At 41.9% G+C, this 20,234-nt stretch overlaps 1 protein-coding gene across 2 annotated transcripts in view; it reads right to left on the minus strand.

The window, feature by feature from the left end:
* Positions 1–3,182: 3,182 nt before the first annotated feature.
* The window catches only part of BCAT1 (branched chain amino acid transaminase 1), a 53,078-nt gene continuing 36,026 nt past the window's right edge, over positions 3,183–20,234 (minus strand). For both annotated transcript variants that reach the window (XM_054281968.1, XM_054281967.1), the window contains exons 6-11: positions 19,698–19,861; positions 18,732–18,874; positions 13,827–13,912; positions 12,048–12,188; positions 11,232–11,306; positions 3,183–7,195 (exon numbers count right to left, since the gene is read on the minus strand). In XM_054281968.1, coding sequence (XP_054137943.1) covers positions 7,154–7,195; positions 11,232–11,306; positions 12,048–12,188; positions 13,827–13,912; positions 18,732–18,874; positions 19,698–19,861 — 651 coding nt within the window. In that variant the 3' untranslated portion in view covers positions 3,183–7,153. The remainder of the gene's footprint in view (positions 7,196–11,231; positions 11,307–12,047; positions 12,189–13,826; positions 13,913–18,731; positions 18,875–19,697; positions 19,862–20,234) is intronic.

A 20,234-nucleotide genomic window follows, 5' to 3' on the forward strand; every position in this document is an offset into this window, starting at 1 on the left:
ACTGATAAGAAATAATAAATACCTGAGTGGGAACATGAACTACTGTCTCAGGTGCCTTCAATCCAGCCCCAGAGAAACCCACAACTAGTACCCCCACAGGACTGGTGTGACACAGTGGATGAATTCCAGCCCTGTCACAGTGTCAGAGCTGGCCTGGCTGTTTTACAAGGGATGGGGTTTCTGGCAGTGGCAGCCTCCCTGCAGGTATTGAATTTGCACATCTATAAAGGGCTGATATAAAATCAACTCCCTCACACATAACAACCCTGCAGAGCACACAGCTCCAGACCCTGCCACAGCTTCAGCTGCATATCCAGACCAGGGCTTTGCCTACATCTGACTGTGGGCAGACCCTGAATGAACATTTGCTGTGTTCTGAGGATGGGTGGTATGTTCTGGGCATTCTCACAGTGCCACTTCACAGATCCCACACAGCCAATCAATATTTAATCAGCTTTGTCTTTGAAAGGCTGCGTCTTCTATGCTGTGAATATCTAAACATGCCTTACTCACCCAAGTTAACTCAGACAGTGTTGTCATCTTATTGCAAAGCCCCCATACCTTCTCAGTGATTTCTCATGTGCAGCTCCTCACAGCACAACAAACTCCAACTCTCTCCTCACCCAGCTCACCTACTCTTTTGCAGCACTAATCTTCTTACTGGACACAGCTGTGGCCTGTTAAGGGCAGGCCTGTTCCTAATCTTTGGTGATTAGCACAGCTGCAACTCCTCCGGTGAGACCACCTTCTGCAACATCTTTATTTTCTTACATTCTATCCCTGCACAAGACAACTTAAAATATTATATTACTTATGTAGTATTTGCTTTCTGCTTTGCCCTCTCACTGTAAGATTTTAAAACTATGGGTTTGGTTTTTTCTGGTCACATCAACTTTACAAGTTTGTATCCTGGATCAAAGCCCTCAGAACTGTTACTCTGCAGCCCCAACAACCCAGTGCTGGTGGTGATACTGCAAGTGCTTTACTGGACAGAGCTACTGCCAGCTGCTGAGATGTTTCAAATGGGAGGAAAAACAAAAAGTCTTTCAAAAAAGGTCCCTGAAGCCCACTCAGCATCTTGTATATCAGTCCTCAACTTATTACTACACAGGAAAAAAGTCAGATTCTATTCTGACATATTAGGTTCATTCTCCCAGCACTAATTAATAACTCTCAGTTATTAATCATACTTACCTATCTACAGCTTCCTTAAAGTGTCTTGTGTCAGCTTTCTCTGGAATCACTGAGAACCAATCCAGGTGGAAAATGTACCCTGACGCCTAATTTACCACAGCATGGATCAGTACAACCTTTAATCACGGTATTCCCTTCTCTGGAAAGGGGGAATACATAAAGTTTTTTTGTAAATATAGCCACCACACATGGCAAATGTCAAGATTTTAATGACACACACTTTCAGTACTTTCCATCTTCAAAAGGCTCCCCACTGGTTAAAATATTTGGGAGTAATGACTGTTCAAAAATGCCCTGTGAAGTAAGTGCTCCAAGTATAAAGCTGTTTTCTGGCATTCTCTCCCTTGACTTCATCACCCCCAAACCCTGAGAATGGGAGCTGCATTCAATCACTGCTATATAGTCCTGGCATATTAAAAACTCCTTCATGGTTAGCAGGTAGGCACTTTTGTTGCTTAATTTGTCCAGCATTTTACTGTAAGTGAGAGAACTGGCTCAGCCTGCAGGCTTGGCAGGGTAGGTGCATGTCTGCCAATGCAGCCTTGCTTTGCTGTTCTTACATGCCACACTTCATCCACATTTTATTTTTTCTTTTAGTCCAACCTTCAAGAATTTATTTCATAGCAGCTCCCATCTCTGGGATAATTACACTTAGTTAGCTGCACTCAACACCCATGATTTCATAAGGTGCCACAAACAAGTGCCAATTAAATTCCTTTATTGGAGACAGAAACATTGAATTTGAACACAGAACATTTGAATACAGATCTGATGAAGGAAAGCTGCAAATAGTATAGACTGTTTCTACTGCCAGCAAAATACAGTTCTTACAGGATGTACAGACACACAAATATAGTGCTTCTTTCATGCCAGACGGTCAATGCGTAACAATGCCATTAGGAGCTCTTAATTGTGCTTCTAAAAACCTTTAGAGAAGAATGAGGTAGAGTTTCCTTTAGTTTATCCAGTACTTTTTCACACATCTGTCCTTTACTGCTTTTATATGCTTCAGATTCTTGTAAAATACCCAGTTAACTTTCAGCATGTGAGAAAACAGAGACCCTTCAGAGGTGTTTACTTCTCCCTCCCTAGGCTGCTAATTTCCCACTACAATTTCAGTATCCACTTCTGCACCCTCCTAAATGCCTCAAAGCTCAAGTAGGTTGGGACTTCTGGCTTTCCTACAGAAATTGTCGCTAAACAGCTTCAGATGAAACTGTAACTTGTCCTCATTACGGCAAAGAACTTTCTGCATTTTGTCACCCAGTGGCCAAGGTGAGTCCAGGAGACAAAGGGAACGGATCCACCCTTTGTGAACATTCTGGACTAGGAAATAGTGTTAATGGTGTGTTTGTCTCCTGCTTGCAGCTCCAGTCCACCACTGGGCTTAACACAAATGATGGGAAGAGAATCCACCAGTGACCTGTTAGATGGTTTGGAGCATCAGCTGTTTGACCAAATATTCCACTGTTTTACAAGATATAAAAGTGCTGCAGCTTTCAGTGAAGATACAGGGGACCAAGCTGAAAATGTAGGCACAGATGGAGGTGTTTGAGCAGGTGAAGAGCATTAATACCAACTTAAATCCCAACATCAGCCTCTGATCTTGCTAGACCTGTGGTGTCCCTCAGTGGACTCACCAAGAGTGGATGTGATGCGCTGCTGCCCTCCTGCCTCACTGGCCTGAGGGGTATTTTCATTTTCACTCTTGCTCCTCTCCCTGACACAGCAGATTTTCCACTCACTGCTCTGGTCTTTGCTGCCAGCACTCAGTACTCAGTTTAGCACAAGCAGGGTGCAGTTATGTCACCCAAAATGATCACAATTCTAGTGGTGACCAAGTCACAGTGACCAGGGATTTTGGCATACACAAAGAAGGTGATTACACAAAGAATAAGTATGTTTAAGCAACTGCAATGTGGTAGTGTAAGACAACAGTTCAGCAAACACTGCATCAGAACTCTAAAATGAAAAACAAAATTTTTATAAAAAGCTGCAAAGTTTAAGAGACTCCATGTTCATACCTCGATCACTTCGATCGTAGAAGGACAGCAAATCTGTTTCTGCAAGACAGGACCACCTGAGAAAAGCTTCTGAGCTCCTCTACCTCCCCCTGAATTCAAGAGGGCTCCTCCTCTAATTAAGCAGCTCTGAGATCAGTCCCAGCTGCTTTTCTGTCTACCTCTTGGAAGACAGACATTTCAAATAACTTGCACTCCAAATGACTTTCAAGTATCACATTTTTCCAAATCACCATTCCTCATGCCTGAGGATAAATAATAAAACTAATACACAGGAAAGGATCTGTGATATCTCTGTGTTGAATTGGGCAAACCCAACAAGAGGTTATGTACAAAGAGGAGGAGTGGCTGATAACTGATTTTGGCTTGACACAGTTGAACAGGTGTAAACAATGGCTGGGCAGAGAGATCTCACTACCTTGCTTTTGTCTTACCACTCTTCCCTTCTATAGCCCAGAAAAATCCCGTTTGCTTTGCCCTGCTCTGGACTGACCAGGTTATCTACCCCAGGAACCTTTATCAGCATCCTCACCTGGCTCTGTCCCTGCCATTCTCAAGGAATCTGCCCTCACTGCAGTTAACAGTCTGGTTAAATAATGCCAGCTGCTGAAGCCATAATTCTTGGCACCAGAACAACTTGCACGAAATGCCAGTTTCATGAAAATCCTGTTATTTGAAGGACTTTTTTCTTAGTCATGAATCATGCTAACCAAACTTAAGATTAAGGACATGCTCAATACTGAAAATAATAATAAAAAGAATGCAGAGAAGAAAGAACATATGAAAATCAGATTTCAGTATTATCATTTTAAAGTACAGTGTTTGTAAAACATAAGCATGTGAAAGGCTGAATCTCATTTGATCAACCCAATTAAACATTAAATAATCGCAGCCAATTATGCAAATATCACACAACAATATTAATTTGTTGATCTTTTTTGAACAGTTTCAAATTTTCCTAATGTTAGACTATCTTATGTCTTAAATGATCAATTACCAGAACCATAACTAAGTGATGAAGAATGGATAATTGCCTAGTTATGATGTACCATACTCTTTCTATGTAAATGTGTTGCAATTAAACAAATAGGGCACATGGAGAAAAGATGTGCAGATGTTCTTTTACAATCTGTTACTAGCTCAGGGAATACCACAGCTCCCTCCTAAATTGTACAAGTGAAAACAAGGAGATACCAAATACCAAATACTGATTGTTATTTACACATGTTATTTCTTTCCTTTGGTTAATGGGATAAAATGCACTGCTACAATTCAGAGTAGGACAGCAGGCAACATCAGAAGAATTTCCTGTACTATACTGATCTGTCAGCTCTCTTATTAAGGTTTCAAAGTTTAAAATCAAAAACCTATTCCCCTGGATTCCAGTTGGAAACAAGCATGGCCTTGAGCTGACACAGACAGAGCAAGGCAATAAACCAACATGTTAAAGACAACAATTAACACACACCCACTCCACGTTTTCATTCTTCCCTGGGAGAAAAGACCACTCATTTCTGTGGGTCATTCCACTACCAAATCTCTTCATTTTGAGTCTCCATTAGCAGAAAAAACAGAGGTGTCTGTCTGGTCAGTGCAGGAAACAGTGCAAAACACAACAAATGAAACTACCTGGTTCATGTTAAATAACTTGCAACCAATTTAACAACTTAACCAATTTAACGATTTAACAACTTTCAGGTTTACATTTCAGTAAAGTAATTTTTCTAACTGGTCCTTATTCATTCTGCCTAGTGAATAGATTGCTGCTGGTATACTGAGGCCTTCATGGGGATTTCTGATATGTGGTATCATTTATCAGCTCTGTCAAAGCTGAGATGTTCAGGTATTGCACAACCACTTTGCCATGCATCTGAACTTAGGATATTTTCACTTTTCCATTTGCTGATAAATCAAACACGAACTTAAGGGAAGGAATAGATTGTTCAGTACCAGTAAGCCACAAATGGCTGCTCATTACAGAATCTTCAGAGAGCTCCACTCCACACTCTGGTCAAAGGCACACTTTAATTTCAATACTGGTCTCATTGGATAAAACTCTCTACCCCATGTTGCACCTTGACATATTCCCCATGTTTATATTCCAGCCATCTAATTAAATAAAAGCAAAGACTACTAGTTAAATAAAAGGAAAGACTACCAGCAGCTGATAACACATAGCAAGATACTGAACAAAGACCAGCACAGGATACAAATTCAAACGTCACAACACTATGGCTACTATGAGTGAAAAAACATTTTGTGCTTGCAGTTGTAGACTAAAGAAAAAATTATTCATCAATTTTTAACAACAGTTACATTGTCAGAGAGAACCTTCAACTGTTCTTCATTAAAAGATCAGATTGGGCTGCAGTCAAAGACAGGAAAAATCATCTGAGGGAGCAGAAGAAAGTGATGGCTAAGGAGGGGTCTTCAGAAGGTGACCAAAAATGAACAGGAAGCCATAAGGCTGCTCTTTAATAGCTGCATAAGGCATGGATGGTCCACTAGAAATTATATTTTACTTTTTTAACTATGTTAACAAATGCCAGTAACTACAAAAGAGAGAGATACTGTTGGTCTTAAAAAAATTAAAGTGCTAAATGTTTCCCTTAATACTGGTGCATCTCTACTGCAAACTAGAACAAGAAATGTTTCACTTCTACTTCTTATAGGACTCCAATAAAGTGTCAATAAAGTTCCACCAGTTTTATACTGAAGTAGCACTTTGGAACATTGCTAGAGAATATGGTTATCCTTTTTGGCAAGAGGTATCTTAAAGCTGTTCAACAAAGCTGTGTGCAGAAGGAGAGAGCTAATAAATATTACAGGATGGTCGTTGGTGAACATTTGCAGAAGTTACTTCCCAACTGTGGCCTACATGCTCTGTATTGCTTCCAAAGAATCAAGGCTGCATGTGAGAAAGCAGCAGTCTATGAATTATCTGCTTAACCAGAATGAAATCAGGGTTTGAATGAAGCCTCTTTCCTCCCAGACATGTTCTGCTGACAACACTGCTTGCTCCTTAATGGGAAGGCCCTTCTGCAGTACATGTGGCAATGGAGGCTGGATACAGCAAGTATGTGAAAGGGACAAGGAAAAGATTTTTGTGATCTAAATTATGTGAGTGGGTGATGGAAGAAACTCCTCAATCCAAAGGTTTGGCTTCTTTGAAGAATGGTTCGATTTTCACAGCCAAAGTTGTCTAATCTCATTTTTCTGGACACTCACCTGTAAGGCAACACTGTGTCTGCAGAGCCCAGCTCTGCTAGGCCAAAGGGGAACTTTTATCTCATTTTTAAAAGCCTGACACAGCCTTTTAGATCATGCCTAGGAGAATGTACTCTCAGAGAGAAATGCACTGCCCTAGCAGGCACTGCAAATCCCCACAGAGGGAAGGGCAAGAGGCCAACAGGAACCATCCTGCAGAATTTTGGGCTAAAGAACAGAGTTATTGGGCAGAGTAGGAGGGCATCTAACAGGCTAGGCAAACTCAGGAATCTCCCATAGCAGCAGAGTAAGAAAGGATGGAGTGTATGGCTAAATTTGTTTCCCTAACACAGAGCAAAAGGCAGAATAATGTCAACAGAACCCTGTGGGCAGCTAACAGGCAACATCTTCTGTTGTGGAGGCAGTAAACAAACCAAGCTGAAGAGCAGTTGAAGAGCATTCTACAAGTTTCCAGACTGTATATAAGGAGGCACTAAGAAAACCATTGGGAAAGTTCTATTGCTAACATTTAGCACCTCTACCAAGAAGACAGGCTTCTACCAAGAGGATTACAGTAGAAATCAAAACGATTGTGTTCACGTTTGCCAGATTGTGGAAACAATCATCCTGGGGAGCAAATTGATACTGGGACTATGCTACACACTGGCAGCTACAAAATTTGTCACTGTTCAGATGTCAGGTGTGTCTGGAGGTTCTGGACTCTGCCACCTTCATGGCACCACCATTGCCCAGTCGCTCTCTTCTCTTCCATACTGAAACAAAGCAAAAAATGAAGTTTAAGAATAAAAGTTAAAAGAATCAGTGTATGTTTATGATAACTTTTTAGGTCTATCCACAGAAATGTTCATTTTCACTGCTCTTATAGTAGTTTACATTATTTTTTATGCCTTTACCTGCCTCTGATTTGGGCACAGACTAGAGACAGCTTGCTTTACCCATATTACACTAGCTGATTTAGGAAGGAGCAGAGCTGATACTCAGCACACATGACACAGAACAGCCCTGCTTCACTTCCATCAGTTTAATGCAGTTACTCCCTGAGGCCTGCTCACTAATTCACTCAGAAGTATGCCTCTGCTCAAGCTCCAATAAACAAACACATTTCATTTTATTTCTTTTTATTGTCAGGGTGGCTTTTTATTACAGCATTCTGATTGAATGTAAAATAAAACCATCACAAATACCACAGAGTGCAATTAGGGAGAATTGTAATCCAAAATAAAACAAGTTGTCTTTCTGTACACAAACAAATGGGATCACCAGGCAGAAATGAAGGCAACCTATGGCATGCAGCCACATCCACTTCCAGGGGAGCATTCAGCCCCAAGGCAGCACTTCTGACAGCTAGACTGGTTCCATGTTCCAAAGCTCTGTCAGAAGTCCTGTAAACAGTGCTCCAGAGAGACCCCAAAACACACACAGGGCTCAAGCAGGTAAATAATTCAGAGGTGGAGGGACAGCAGCAGATGGGAGTCCTTTCCCTTAGAGTGTTATATTCAGGGAGCTTAAAAACACCTCCAACCAAGAAATGAAAACTGATTTTAGAGGCTTTATGTAGGCCAAAAAGATCACTTAATTTCTCCAGAGTGGAAAAAAATAAGTTCCTCTAATACAGGTTCTGCATCAGCAGGAAAAGTGGTAACAGGTCACTAAAGCAGGGAAAAGATAAAAGCTCCAAGTCAGGATGAGCCAGAAGAAACACACTTCTAGATCCACAAAGGAATGGTGTTCAGTGGGTTTGTGTTTTAGCCTTACTCCAGCAGGCAAGGCTCTAACTGACCTTCAAAATTATCACATCTACTTCTTTTCATTATTAATTCTGCTGCTCCTTTTCTGCAGCTGCAGTTATCTATAAATTTTGTTATCTTTAGGCAGCAGTATCATCCAATGCTCCAATACAGAAATTGTGGCAGGGACCAGTCTGAGTTGCCATTTGACAGAGTTTGCACCTGCTCCCAGAATTAAGAGGGGAATGAAGCTGCAATACCACAATGAAAATAATTTCTTTCTGCAAATAAAAGCATATTTAGCTTCAATTTTTAATTCTGTCAAGGGCTTTGTGATCTCGGTCTAGTCAATCCAGTCCCTCTTCCACTGTGCACCACTCCTTTCCTTTTACAAATTTTAATTTGTAAAAATTAACACGTACATGGTCCTTTCCTGGTTGTTTTTCACTGCCCAGAGAAAGGGGCTTTGATTAAATGTCTCTTCTCTGCTGCCTTGCCTGCAGTGTTTAAATGTATTTAATAACATGTAGCACAAGCAATATAGCATATTCTCTATCCATCCCTTCCAAGTTGCAGCTTAATCCCTGTCATAAAGGGCACAGCAAGACCTTGTCTATTCTCAAAGCATGGGTGCAAACCCACAGAAACATGAGTGGTATTTCAGTGAGTGCATTCCCACAGAAAAAACCTCATCCCTAAATCTTCTAACTTAAGCAGCTATGGGAGAGTGTACTGTTACTAATTCATTCATAAGCACACCATTAATTTATATAATGTATGTTCTTCAATTTGAAGTCTTTATCAGGCTTTAGTAACCATGATATCCATTCAGTGACAGGAAGGGAAATGTGCACTGCAGTGCCACCACCGTCTCTCTCAAGTGGCATGAGAAATTGAATCAGTTCTGCCCATGAGGTTCTAATTTGTCCCTCGAGCTCTGGTTCCACTGAGCAGCTGCTCACATCTACAGACATCCCACTGAACAGGGCAGACTTGCAGGAGAGCAGCATGAAACCACACTTGGAAACACAGAAATGAAGAGAATATAGAAATAATAAAAGCAGCATGCAGTCTACCCAAGGGAACTGGTATGAAAACAGTGGATATGGAGCCTGCACCTTTGGTCACAGGTTCACATGCAGAACGTGGTGGTGCTGAGAATTTTCACTTTTTTAACAAATTCCCATGGTTCAACATGAAATGGATACACTGCCCCAGTTCAGGCCACAGAACAGCACAGAGACCAAAGCTGTGTTTGACTGTGATTTCTATTGCACTTTATGCTTCAAAACTGGAAGATTCTTTGGAATAACAGCCTCAGGTTGTCCAAATGATTCGACAATAATCCAGTGATAATGCAAAGAGATCAGTTATTTTTCCTCGTGGTAGTGAATATAGAAGATCTTGGTCGAAGATTCTCCTCTAACATTTTAAGGTTATTATGTAGTCCCTTTTTTGTGTCACAGCATTGTTTTCTGTGCAACATCATGGGGTCCTTCTGGATATGAGCCCAGCTCTGCACAGATAGAAAGGTGCAGAAACACAACCAGCAACCACTGATTGACTCTTAATGGGGAAGCAACCACCAACCTCTTTAAAATCAATTATTTTAAAAATGGTTTGCAATGATTATGGGTTCTAACTCTCCTGATTTTTTTTTTAAAGAAGGAAGAGAACCCAAAATTAAGCATAGACATAAGAGCCCAGCATTTTCCAGGAGTAACAGATTTACTCCTGGCATGTAACTGATGAACACAGACCGGGTGCACAGCTGAAATGTGAAAAAGTCCACATCAACAGGCAAGTGAAGAGAAAAGCTCCCAGAAAGATCATGTTCAGCAACAATCCACATTTTCCAGCCTCCTCCTGAGCCTTGGCTGGTGGTGGAACACCAGGGTGACAAGGCAAGAGGAAATGGGCAGGAACTGATGCCCAGAAAGTTCCACCTGAAGATGAGGAAGAATTTCTTTACTGTGCAGTGACCAAGAACTGGACAGACTGTCCAGAGAGAGTGTGAAGACTCCCTCACTGGAGATATTCCAAAACTGTCTGGACACACTGCTGGGCCCTGTGCTCTGGGATGACCCTGCTGGAGCTGGCACCAGATGACCCTGGTGGGCCCTTCCATCCTGACCCATTCTGACCCTCTGTGATCAGAGAGGGCACAGAAGGACCCTCAGGGAAAAGGCTGGATACCTCTGCCTTCCACTGCTCACTGTCTCAAGGGAGAAAGACACAGATCACAGGATTACTGGCAGGAACATAAAAATTTTAGTGGCAAATCTAAGAACACTTGGAGCCAAAAATGTAGAACGGAAACCATCAGAGTCAATCGGAAGAAATCCTGTCAATACTGCCAAGCAACTGCTATCAGATCTTAAATAAAGGGGCTTTGTAACTTGCCAAGCTCTTCTCCTATCCCCAAACTCCCCACACCATAAACTACACTAAATAAGGAAAAAAAAAACCAGGCAACTTTAATAAAAAGGACCATCACCTGCTGCTCACTGACTTCACCTGAAATGGTTTCTGAAATGCCCAGACATGGAGATAAAGCACAGATTCCAAACAGACTTTGATATTTAGCACATGACAGAGAATGGAATTGCTTTAAGAATGAGAAGTGATCGTGTGATTGGAAAGACAATGAGAAATGGAAATGGTGATGAGCTGGCTGTGCCCAGTCAGTGCTTAACTGCCTCAGTGATTAACCTGCACTCATTTGTGATTGTGGTTCAGATGCTTCATAATCCTGTCTTCTTCCCCTAAAAAGCAACCTCTAACAAGAGTATTTGATTTCACTGGTAACAGTAATATCTTGCAACTCTTATCCACCTTCCAAGATGAGTAGGGGGAAATCACACTATACTTCATCTCTATACTTCATCTCTACCATACTTTCTCCAGGAAAGAAAATTGGCAGAATTATCACATTACACAAAGGATCTACACTATTATATAATGCCATCTGTAGCAGCACTACCAAAAATATTATTTTCTATTCCTTTCAAATGTTCACCTTTTGTTATTTTATCTGGTTACAGAAGAGGAAACACCTTACCTGGATATCAGTTAGCTTATTCAGGAAACGGGTTGTGACCTCAGGCCCATTCTCCATGGTTGGGATGTCCAAGTGCTGGCATGGAACAAAGGAGAGGAAGAAGGGGAGAGAAAGAGAGCAACATGTTATTACATGTTATTCTTTATAGCTTTACATATATATGAATACCTTATGGTTGCCAGAAGTTTTAATAAGTATTTATCATGCTGGCCAGCCCTCCTTATGAGTAGGAAAGGGTGGTTAGTTTGGGGTTTCGTGTTGGGTTTTTGGTTGTTTTTTTTAAACAGGAGGGTGTTGCTGAGCCAGTGAAAAGTTAGAGAGTTAAACTGTTATGCTCTTGTTCAAGAAAGGCCAACCTAAGCCTTCCAAGAGATCTGTCCAAAATGGAGGGAATATTGTGCAGGCAGGAGAGGTAACATTTTATACAGCATTTCATTTCAAAGTGTATTGTGTAGAAATACAACACTTATATTTACAGTACTTCTCACTCAGCACCTCCATGTCTCATATTATGTTACCACCAGGTAATGTCAATACATTTATTCTACTTTATTAATTCAGGAAGTATCACCTAACAGATATTTATTGTACTTATTGTACTTTAGTGGACAAAGCACAATCTTTTATGCAGCTGCACTGCCCCATGTGCTCTGAACTAACTTTGTGCTGACTAAACAGCACCAAATCAGCTTTACAGTCTGAATGCCTGGGGAATTCCACCTGTGCAGGAGAAATCTCCCACAGGTGCAAATAACTCTGAGAAAATTCAGAAGAAAGAAGGAAAGGGAGAAAAAAAAAAAAGAGACATTTCCTTACCTTGCCCTTATATAAAATTTTGGAGATGGGACATACAATGCAGGCTGTTCCAGCCCCAAACATCTCCTTCACTCTGTTCTTTTCCAAGGCAGCTGTCAGGTCACTCATGGTGATATATCGCTCAGACACTTTGAATTCTCCCTGCACAAAAAGCAGCAACCATCAAAATCAGAAAAACTTAAAAAAAAACACTTCTGTTTTTGTTTTCTGAAACATTTCCAATAGGACTTTAGCCTAGTGACAATAAGTCAAGTTTTGACTCTGATCTTGTGATGATTTTCAATCATACCAGTGTCACACAAGATAGATTTTCATCAAAAGAATGCCCTGCAAAGGTGCCAGTGGTTTGCCAGATGCAGTGCTGATGATTAAGTGGCACTTCCCTCTGGTTTGGTGCAGAGTATCACATTAGGGAATAACAAAGAACAATTGTTATGAGACACTGGATCTCTCTGCTCATGGTCTCTAGCATGTTAGAGTTTGTCCAAAAATCAATTTGCATCCCACTGTCAGATAATTCCTAAGCAAGATACATTCTGTTCATTAATTTCACCTGCCAAGCCAATTTGTGTGATGTATTTTTTTAATCCCTAGTGAAACATTCCACTGCAGCCTGCACATAGCTGTCACATACAAAAATTAACTGTACTACAGGTATGAATAAAGCCATTTGCACTGCAGTCTTAATACTGGGAGTGTTTTACCTTCTACAAGGGTTGAAGAATGCATAGGAATCACTATGAAGGGTAGTGTTTCAAGAAAAAAAATGAATGTCAGACTTTGCAATTTTTATTTCATGTACATGGTACTCCTGTTATCCCACTCTGAGCATAACCCCAGCCCAATCCAGGAGACAGGATCCTGGGCTTGATGAGCCTCTGGCTGTGCAGCATCCTTACCCAGGCTGCAATAAAATCTCTGAACACAGCAAGGCAGAGTTTGCTGCATTTCAAGGCATGATCCAGTCCTAAGTGTCCCAATAAACTCTTGGATTGCTGCACTACAGAACAGGAACGGGAAGCAGACAGATGACTGCAAGACTGTGGCAGGGCAGGCTGCATGCTTGTTAGCAGAAACACGGCTGGAAGCATGAGAACTAAATGCAGAAATAATGAGCTGATGACTGAAGTACAGCTGTGGTCATGCACAGTAATTCTTTGTTTCCTTGCTCTAAGCGCTGGTACCAGTGGATTTAATGAGAATTTTCATGTTAAATATTGCATGGAGCTGCTTTAACAAGCTTGGTATTGTTCTGTGTGATAGGTGTGGGTATTCTGGTGATGCTCCTGAGAATCCCTGAATGAGCACACCCTGAGTTCCCTTAGGTTAAAGGACTGAGTGCATGCTCAGCCAGTTCTGTCAGCAGCACCAAGCTGTATGGTGGGGCTGACAGGCTGAAGGGAAGAGGGGACATCCAGGGGGATGAAACCCCTGAAAGCAGGGTTTCTGCCAGGCTGGACACAGCTCTGAGCACTCTGATGCAGTGGAAGATGCCCCTGCTCATTGCAGGGAGGCTGGAATAGATGGCCTTCAAAGTCCTTTCCAGGGCTGGATGGGCTCTGGGCAGCCTGGGACAGTGCAAGGTGTCCCTGCCATGGCAGGGGCTGGAATGAGATGATCTTTAAGGTCCCCTCCAACCCAGGCCTTTGTACGATCCTAGGAAGCCAGACTGGTGTATGATTGATGATTTAACCAAATCAGCTGAACTTTAACCAGAAATGTTGACTTCTGCTGAAGTTATAACATGACAATTGAAACCACTGCTGCCAAAGCACTCACCCAGCTGCGTGCCAGTTCCAAAATGCTCTGCCTTGTCACTCCTGGAAGGATGATGCCATCTAAAGGTGGCGTGGCCAGCTCATTTTCTGCCAAATAAAAAAGCATTGGTTGAAAAACAATCAAAGAAACAAACACAAGTTTACTGATATTACACCAAACACGTGGGTCCCTTCCAGCTCAGGATATTCCATGATTCTGTGCCACCAAAAACAATCCTTGCCCTGTAAGATGCAACATTTCTCAGAGTTCTGCAAGAACACAAACAGATACTCAGTTCAGTAAGTTGCAGTTGAGTGTTTAGAACCTTTTATATTCACCTTTTATTATAACCTTTACATATTAATGTATTAAATATGTTTATTCCTCACCTTTTGGGCAGGGAAGAAACATCAAATACATTAATATATACATGCCTAATGCCTTGGAGGTGGTTTGATTCCTCAGTGTATTGTATATATAACTGTGTGACTTTTTAATGCAGCCACCTCTGGATTCATTCATTTGGACTCTCCTATCAGTGCTTCCAAGTTCCTTTTATGAGGATCCATACACACACCTGTAATAGGTGTAACCTGCCATGCCAGAATGTACAGAAATGCTGCCCTAGAACAGCCTGTATGCTCTGCTCTGGTTTCGCTAGCCCAGTGTCACTCTACAACCTATCCCAGACTTCTATTTCCATCAGCCCTCTCTTCTCCCTCATACAGTCAGGAGGAGTAACAGCATTTCCTTTTTGGAGCCTGTCTATCATCACTGCTCTTTGTGATGCATATCTGGTCCTCATTCTGGCACAACTATCACAAGGAGACTTTAAAACTTTCCAAGAGCCACAGGGCTCACCTCTAAACATTGCAAACCTGAAATTCCGCATTTGTGACCCAGTCACAATCTAATACACACCTTTCTTTAACAGAAAACTTCAGATATTGTGGACTTTGCCACCAAAGATTGTTATTACACGTCCCTGCCTGGTGATGTTGCCACAGATCTTGCCCAGGACCTGTTTAAGCTCAGTAACATGTATTAATTGATTTGAGCTAGTTTGAAAATGTGCCGGGCCAAGCCAGCTGCCAAACAGCACTGAGCAGACAGGACATGAAAGTCTCAGAATGTTCCCAACAGGCTGCTCTGTAGAATTCTGTAAGTGTGCATGTGATGCCTCCCAGCCTGGGGCCAGCCAGGGAACATCTGCTCCCCTGGGATCTGGCAGGGATGGTAACACCATCCAACAAGGCATGCCAAAGCTCATCCTCCCTGGGAACTGATGCCAAAGCAGGCTCCACATGACATCAGTGTGTCCATCTCCCAAAAAACAGACTGTGAGCTCACACACTCCACTTGCCTTCTGAGTTATTTTGATAGGCTTGAGATGTAGAGCTGCAAAAAGCAGGAGGAAAGCATCTGAGGGGAAATGTCAGGGTTTCTCTCCAGCTGCCTCCTGTTATTGTTCTGCTAGCAGCACTGCCGGCCCAGTGTCCTGGTACACCTGCTACAGGCTTGCTCTAACAACAGAATTCCATCAGAGAGTTTAAAGGGGTTTTTAAAATGAGCTCTTCCATGTTACACAACTGCAGCTTTGCCTATAAACACAGAGCAGGTAAGACTGCACTCCTGGGATGCCTTCAGGACTAGCCAGGCTGTAACAAAGCTAAGAAATTCACCCAAATATGTATTTTACCAAAGCGATACATTCCAAGTGAACTTCAGGATCCAGGACAACCCAGAAAGCCCCGTTTTCACTGATATTAACAGCAAATTTCTTCTACCAGCTTGTCCTGGGTCTTTGTCCTTACTTCCCTCAGGCTTTTCTTCAACTCTTCCCTCATGCAATCACCACTTTGCATCTGTCTGTTAATTTGCCTTCCACAAGTACTTTTTCATCCTTTGCTTTATCTGCCACCTCATGCATTTGCTGCTCTCCTCTCCACTCTGTTGCTGGGGCTCTCTACTAGAGCAGAAGCTGCAATCCTGATTTTGTTAGCACTGTAATTGTACAAGACATTCCTGTGGCACAACTCATGTTCCAACTACAGAATACTTAGCAAACTTGCTTTAAATTTTACCTGATTGTTTCAGGGAATCTTTTAAAAGATTTACTTTTTAATTTATGCAATTCTGAAGTGGGGACCTTTAATCACCATTTCAATTGCAGCACACAAACATTAAATAATGCCCAAATACTATTCCCAGTGCCTTAACATTAAAGATAGAAGCAGAGCCCAAATGTTTGCATATCATTTTGAAGGCAGGGAATTTTTCAAAACTGCACAGATTTCATAGCTAGCAATCTCCAGGTTGGACATATGTTTAAATTTTAAGGTTTTTTAAGGCTTTTTTAAAGCCAAGCCTATGTTCTAGGCAGAAGAACAGACACTGTGAGAGGAAGTGAGTTTCAATGTCAAGAGCCTGCTGGGACAGTTACATGCTCTGAAGAGGCATGTGGAAGGGGGTGACTACATTTTTCACTTAGTGAATATAAACCATAAATAGGATTTGATGGATGAGGTATTTCTGCAATAGCAGGGATGCAGTTTTGGCTGTATTATAATCCTCAGAGCAGCAGTGGGAATACATGAACAGTATGGAGCAAGTCATGCTGTTTCACCAAAAACTGAGCAGTTTTTTTCCACTACTCCCCCCTTTATGTTACAAACAAAATCTTTTTCCAGGCTCCTCCTGCCATGCAGGACAAGATGTCACCTTTAGGCACAAAGAAAGAAGAAAACCTACTCCTCATGGCTGTCCTCTAGACCAGGCTTTACTGGGATAAGCCTCTGCTTATAAACCAAGGAGAGCAGCTCAGCTCCCAGCAGCACCTCAGAGCACACAAGGATGGGCATTTTCTTTTGATGATGATCTGCAGTTTCTGCCTCACTTTTTTTGATCCCTCTCAGCTGCAGCATTTGCAGAACAAAACCAAAGCACAGCCTGAGTGAGTGTCCTTTGTGAAGTGACAGAACACAGTGACAAGCAGTTCCAAATCCCCGTGCCAAGCCACAGGCAAGTATGTGATGGCACTGGGTGATTCCCAGCCAAAGATCCCACACATGAAGAGTGACTCAGCACCCTGGGAGACAGCAAAGTGCTCCATGGGGACAATGCCCATGTCCTGTGAAAGGACAGGTGTGCCAGCATTGAGACCTCCTGGGTGGCAGGAATGCCAAGCTGTTTGCCACAGCCACCTGACAATGGCAGCTTTGAGCCCTGCCCTGGCACCACAGTGAGTGGCAGCTCTTTGGAACAGCACAGGGTTGCAGCTGCACCATTCCAGCATATTCCTGCTTCAAGTACAATGAGAACATTGAATTCTAATTATGTCCTTGCTTCAGTGTCCTTCCCTGGGCACAACGAGCCAAAATCTATTCTCATGTTTTCCCAGCTAAGCTCCAATTTGGCCATCTATCTACACTGACAAATCAACTGCTGCCGCAACAAGAACATGTCTAATATTTATCACTTCATTCATAAAGCTTCACAGACTCACTTAGCACTGAGGGACTGTTATCCCCCTTCTTACAAATGTAGTAAAGGTTTTGCAGAAGAACAAGCAACAGAACTGGAGATAGGAACATGTTGCCTTGTTCTCCTAAGTTCTTCTAAGCCTTCTGATGTTTTCATTTTTGTAAAGAAGTTTCTCATGCACTTTTATGTAAATAATTATTGTTTTTACATTCCTCTCTGGAGGAGGAGAAATTTGATGGACTGTTGGTTTGTCCAGTGTCATTGGAGAGGTGGCACTTTGATCCTCCAATCCACTATCACTTTTGAAAGTCTATAAATGTTGGAGTCGGAAAATGAACTTCCCATCTTTTTACCTTGGAAGTTCCAGCGTGCATGTTGGTTTATTTCATGTCTTATAGCAAGAGGAGTCAGGTAGCTGGATCCCAACCACACTGAATTATCCAAGGCACACTGCTTTCCCCACAAAATGCTGCCTGCTCTCTGCAGAAAGCTGACAGTTCACTAAGGTACCCATGGCACTACAGTGAAATCTGTCTGACCCCTGCATCTGCTGCCATGCAGAAATTCAGTAACACTTCATTCCCTTGGAGAGAAGAAAATTACTTTCATTTAAAAAAAAAAGTCTTCTTTCTTATTGGGAAAAAAAAGGGAAGAAAATTCTTTTATTTTTGCCTGTAGTCTTCCAAACCAGTTATCAGGTGATGCTATCACAAGCACCGAATACTTGCATGCCCAATGGGTGCTTTTGAGATGCCCATATAGTTGGCTGGTTTTAATAGTTAGTTCTAATAGTTTTAATAGTTTAATCAGCATGTACCTTGCTCAGAGATGACTGTGGGTAGAAAGAGGTAAAAACAGCTTAAAGAATGATGATCCATCTTGAAAGCACCTTTTGAGCATTATTGATACCTGACACCCACTGACGTGTTTCTCTCGCTGCCACCACTGGACGGAACTTCAAATCCTTCAAAGAGTTTTGGATTGGATGCTGCAATACTTCTGGAGATGGTTCAGGAATATCTGACTGGCCAGCAAGTGATGATGAGAGCCACTCGCACTCAAAGCTACAGAGCCTGAAGGGTTGCACAGCCCTGAGCTGCCTTTTAGCACGTCTGCACTGCTTCTGAAACAACAGCTCCTGGAGCTCTAACATGCTGCTGGCACCCAGGCTGATGTGTGACCTTGTGCAGGGCTGAAATCTGTCCTTCTGAGCATGGGGACAGCCCAGCAGTTTGGTCTGTTACCAGCAGGCAGCACTCAGAGCTGCTCCAGGATCCCCTCTCTCACAAATAACAGTCACCCAGTAACTTCCAGAATGGGCATTCCCTCTAAGTTAAACAATCTTCATTAAAAAGATTATCATCTGCATTCTAACAATCATTTTGTGGATTACAGTCCCATTCACCTGCTCTGTTAAAGTCTTCACACTTTATGTTACCATACCTCCCTTTTCATTTATCCAGTAGAGAAACAGATTCATTGTTCCAACTTCAGTTATTTGGTGATCTTCTCCATAGAGCCACAAAACCTGCTGGCAGCCCAACTCCACGGCTTCTTGCTGGGCATAAATAGAAGAACCATAATTCCTTCAGGGAAAAAAAGAACCCAAAGAGTTATGAGTACCTGGTTGGGCATATTCTCAATTTAAACAAGATTTTGGGCACATGTACCTCATGAGCAAGTGCTCCGCAACAGTCACTGCTTGGCCCTGGGATATTTTCACTAGAAATATTCCACCAGGATTTTATTAGATTGTTTGCACCTACAACCCAAAAACTTTGAAGGGCTGAACAGCACCAACAACTCAAACATATCCATCCAAACTGTATTAAACATACCTCTTGTTCCATATTCTGGACATTGTAATTATTGCAACTGAAAACCCTCAGAAATCATTTATCTTTATTTAGCAGTTGGCATCCTGGAGAGGGAGCAACAATTCCCCTCCAGGTTTTGGGGTTTTTTGGTGTTTTTCTTGGGCTTTTTGGTTGGTGTTTTTCTAAATTCATCTACCTCATGCCAGGTGGGTGATATACATTAGATGAAACTCCTGGAGCACAAAAAACACCAGAGGTGAGGGGGCTTTTTTCTAATAAAAGATATTAAGAGAACTAGCATCTTCAGGAATTGCAAGGGCAAGAGCCAAAGTATTACATGGACACCAACCAGATGCACTTCTTCCGCTTGAGATGCTGCAAAAAAATCAACTGGCTGTAATATTCAAACAAAAAAATGCAAGTGAGTTGCAAAAATAATATTAGCAAAGTACAATTTTGAACTCTTCGTTGTAGTATGTTGTTTATTTAACTACTAAATTTAATGTCTGTGTTTCTGCTGGATTAGATACTTCACTAAAGACCAAATCTGCTTTGGGAGCTGTGTAGAAAAGGCAGGATGATGTTTTCTTACCCTCCCACCTTGCAGTCTCCTGTTCCCCCTTTCCACGCTCTCACATACTTTGGATCTGCCCACAAGGATATTGGATTAAAGGTTCCACTTGCAAAGTAAGGGCCCACAGGGCTCAGAATGACATACAGCAGGGCTTTAGATGGCTTCTTCACTCCAAGGGAAGGCTGAAAATAAAGAAATGCAAACAAATCCAAAGTTACTGGTGTCCTTCAAACATCAGGGGCTGCACCATCAGCTTCTGCAACACTGCTCTCAGTGGGACTGCAGCATGAGAGTGCTTTTACCAGGACACCGCAAAGTGCTGCAATGAATAAAAAATATTTCTATAACCTTCCCCTTATCCAAACAGCACACCAACCCTAATTTTATATATACTGTCACCATTCACTTGCAGCCATTCAATTTATCTATATATTATTCTAGCACTCTCAAATAGTGTAACGTTTTTGAGAACTTAAAGATTAGCTTAACAAAGTGCTATACAATTATATGAATATAATACAATACGATACAAAATAATAGAATGGAATACAATAG

Source organism: Melozone crissalis, unplaced genomic scaffold (assembly GCF_028551555.1).
Source record: "Melozone crissalis strain CALT ecotype California unplaced genomic scaffold, PUWL_Pcris_2 ptg000033l_1, whole genome shotgun sequence".
In the NCBI taxonomy this organism is placed as follows: domain Eukaryota; kingdom Metazoa; phylum Chordata; class Aves; order Passeriformes; family Passerellidae; genus Melozone; species Melozone crissalis.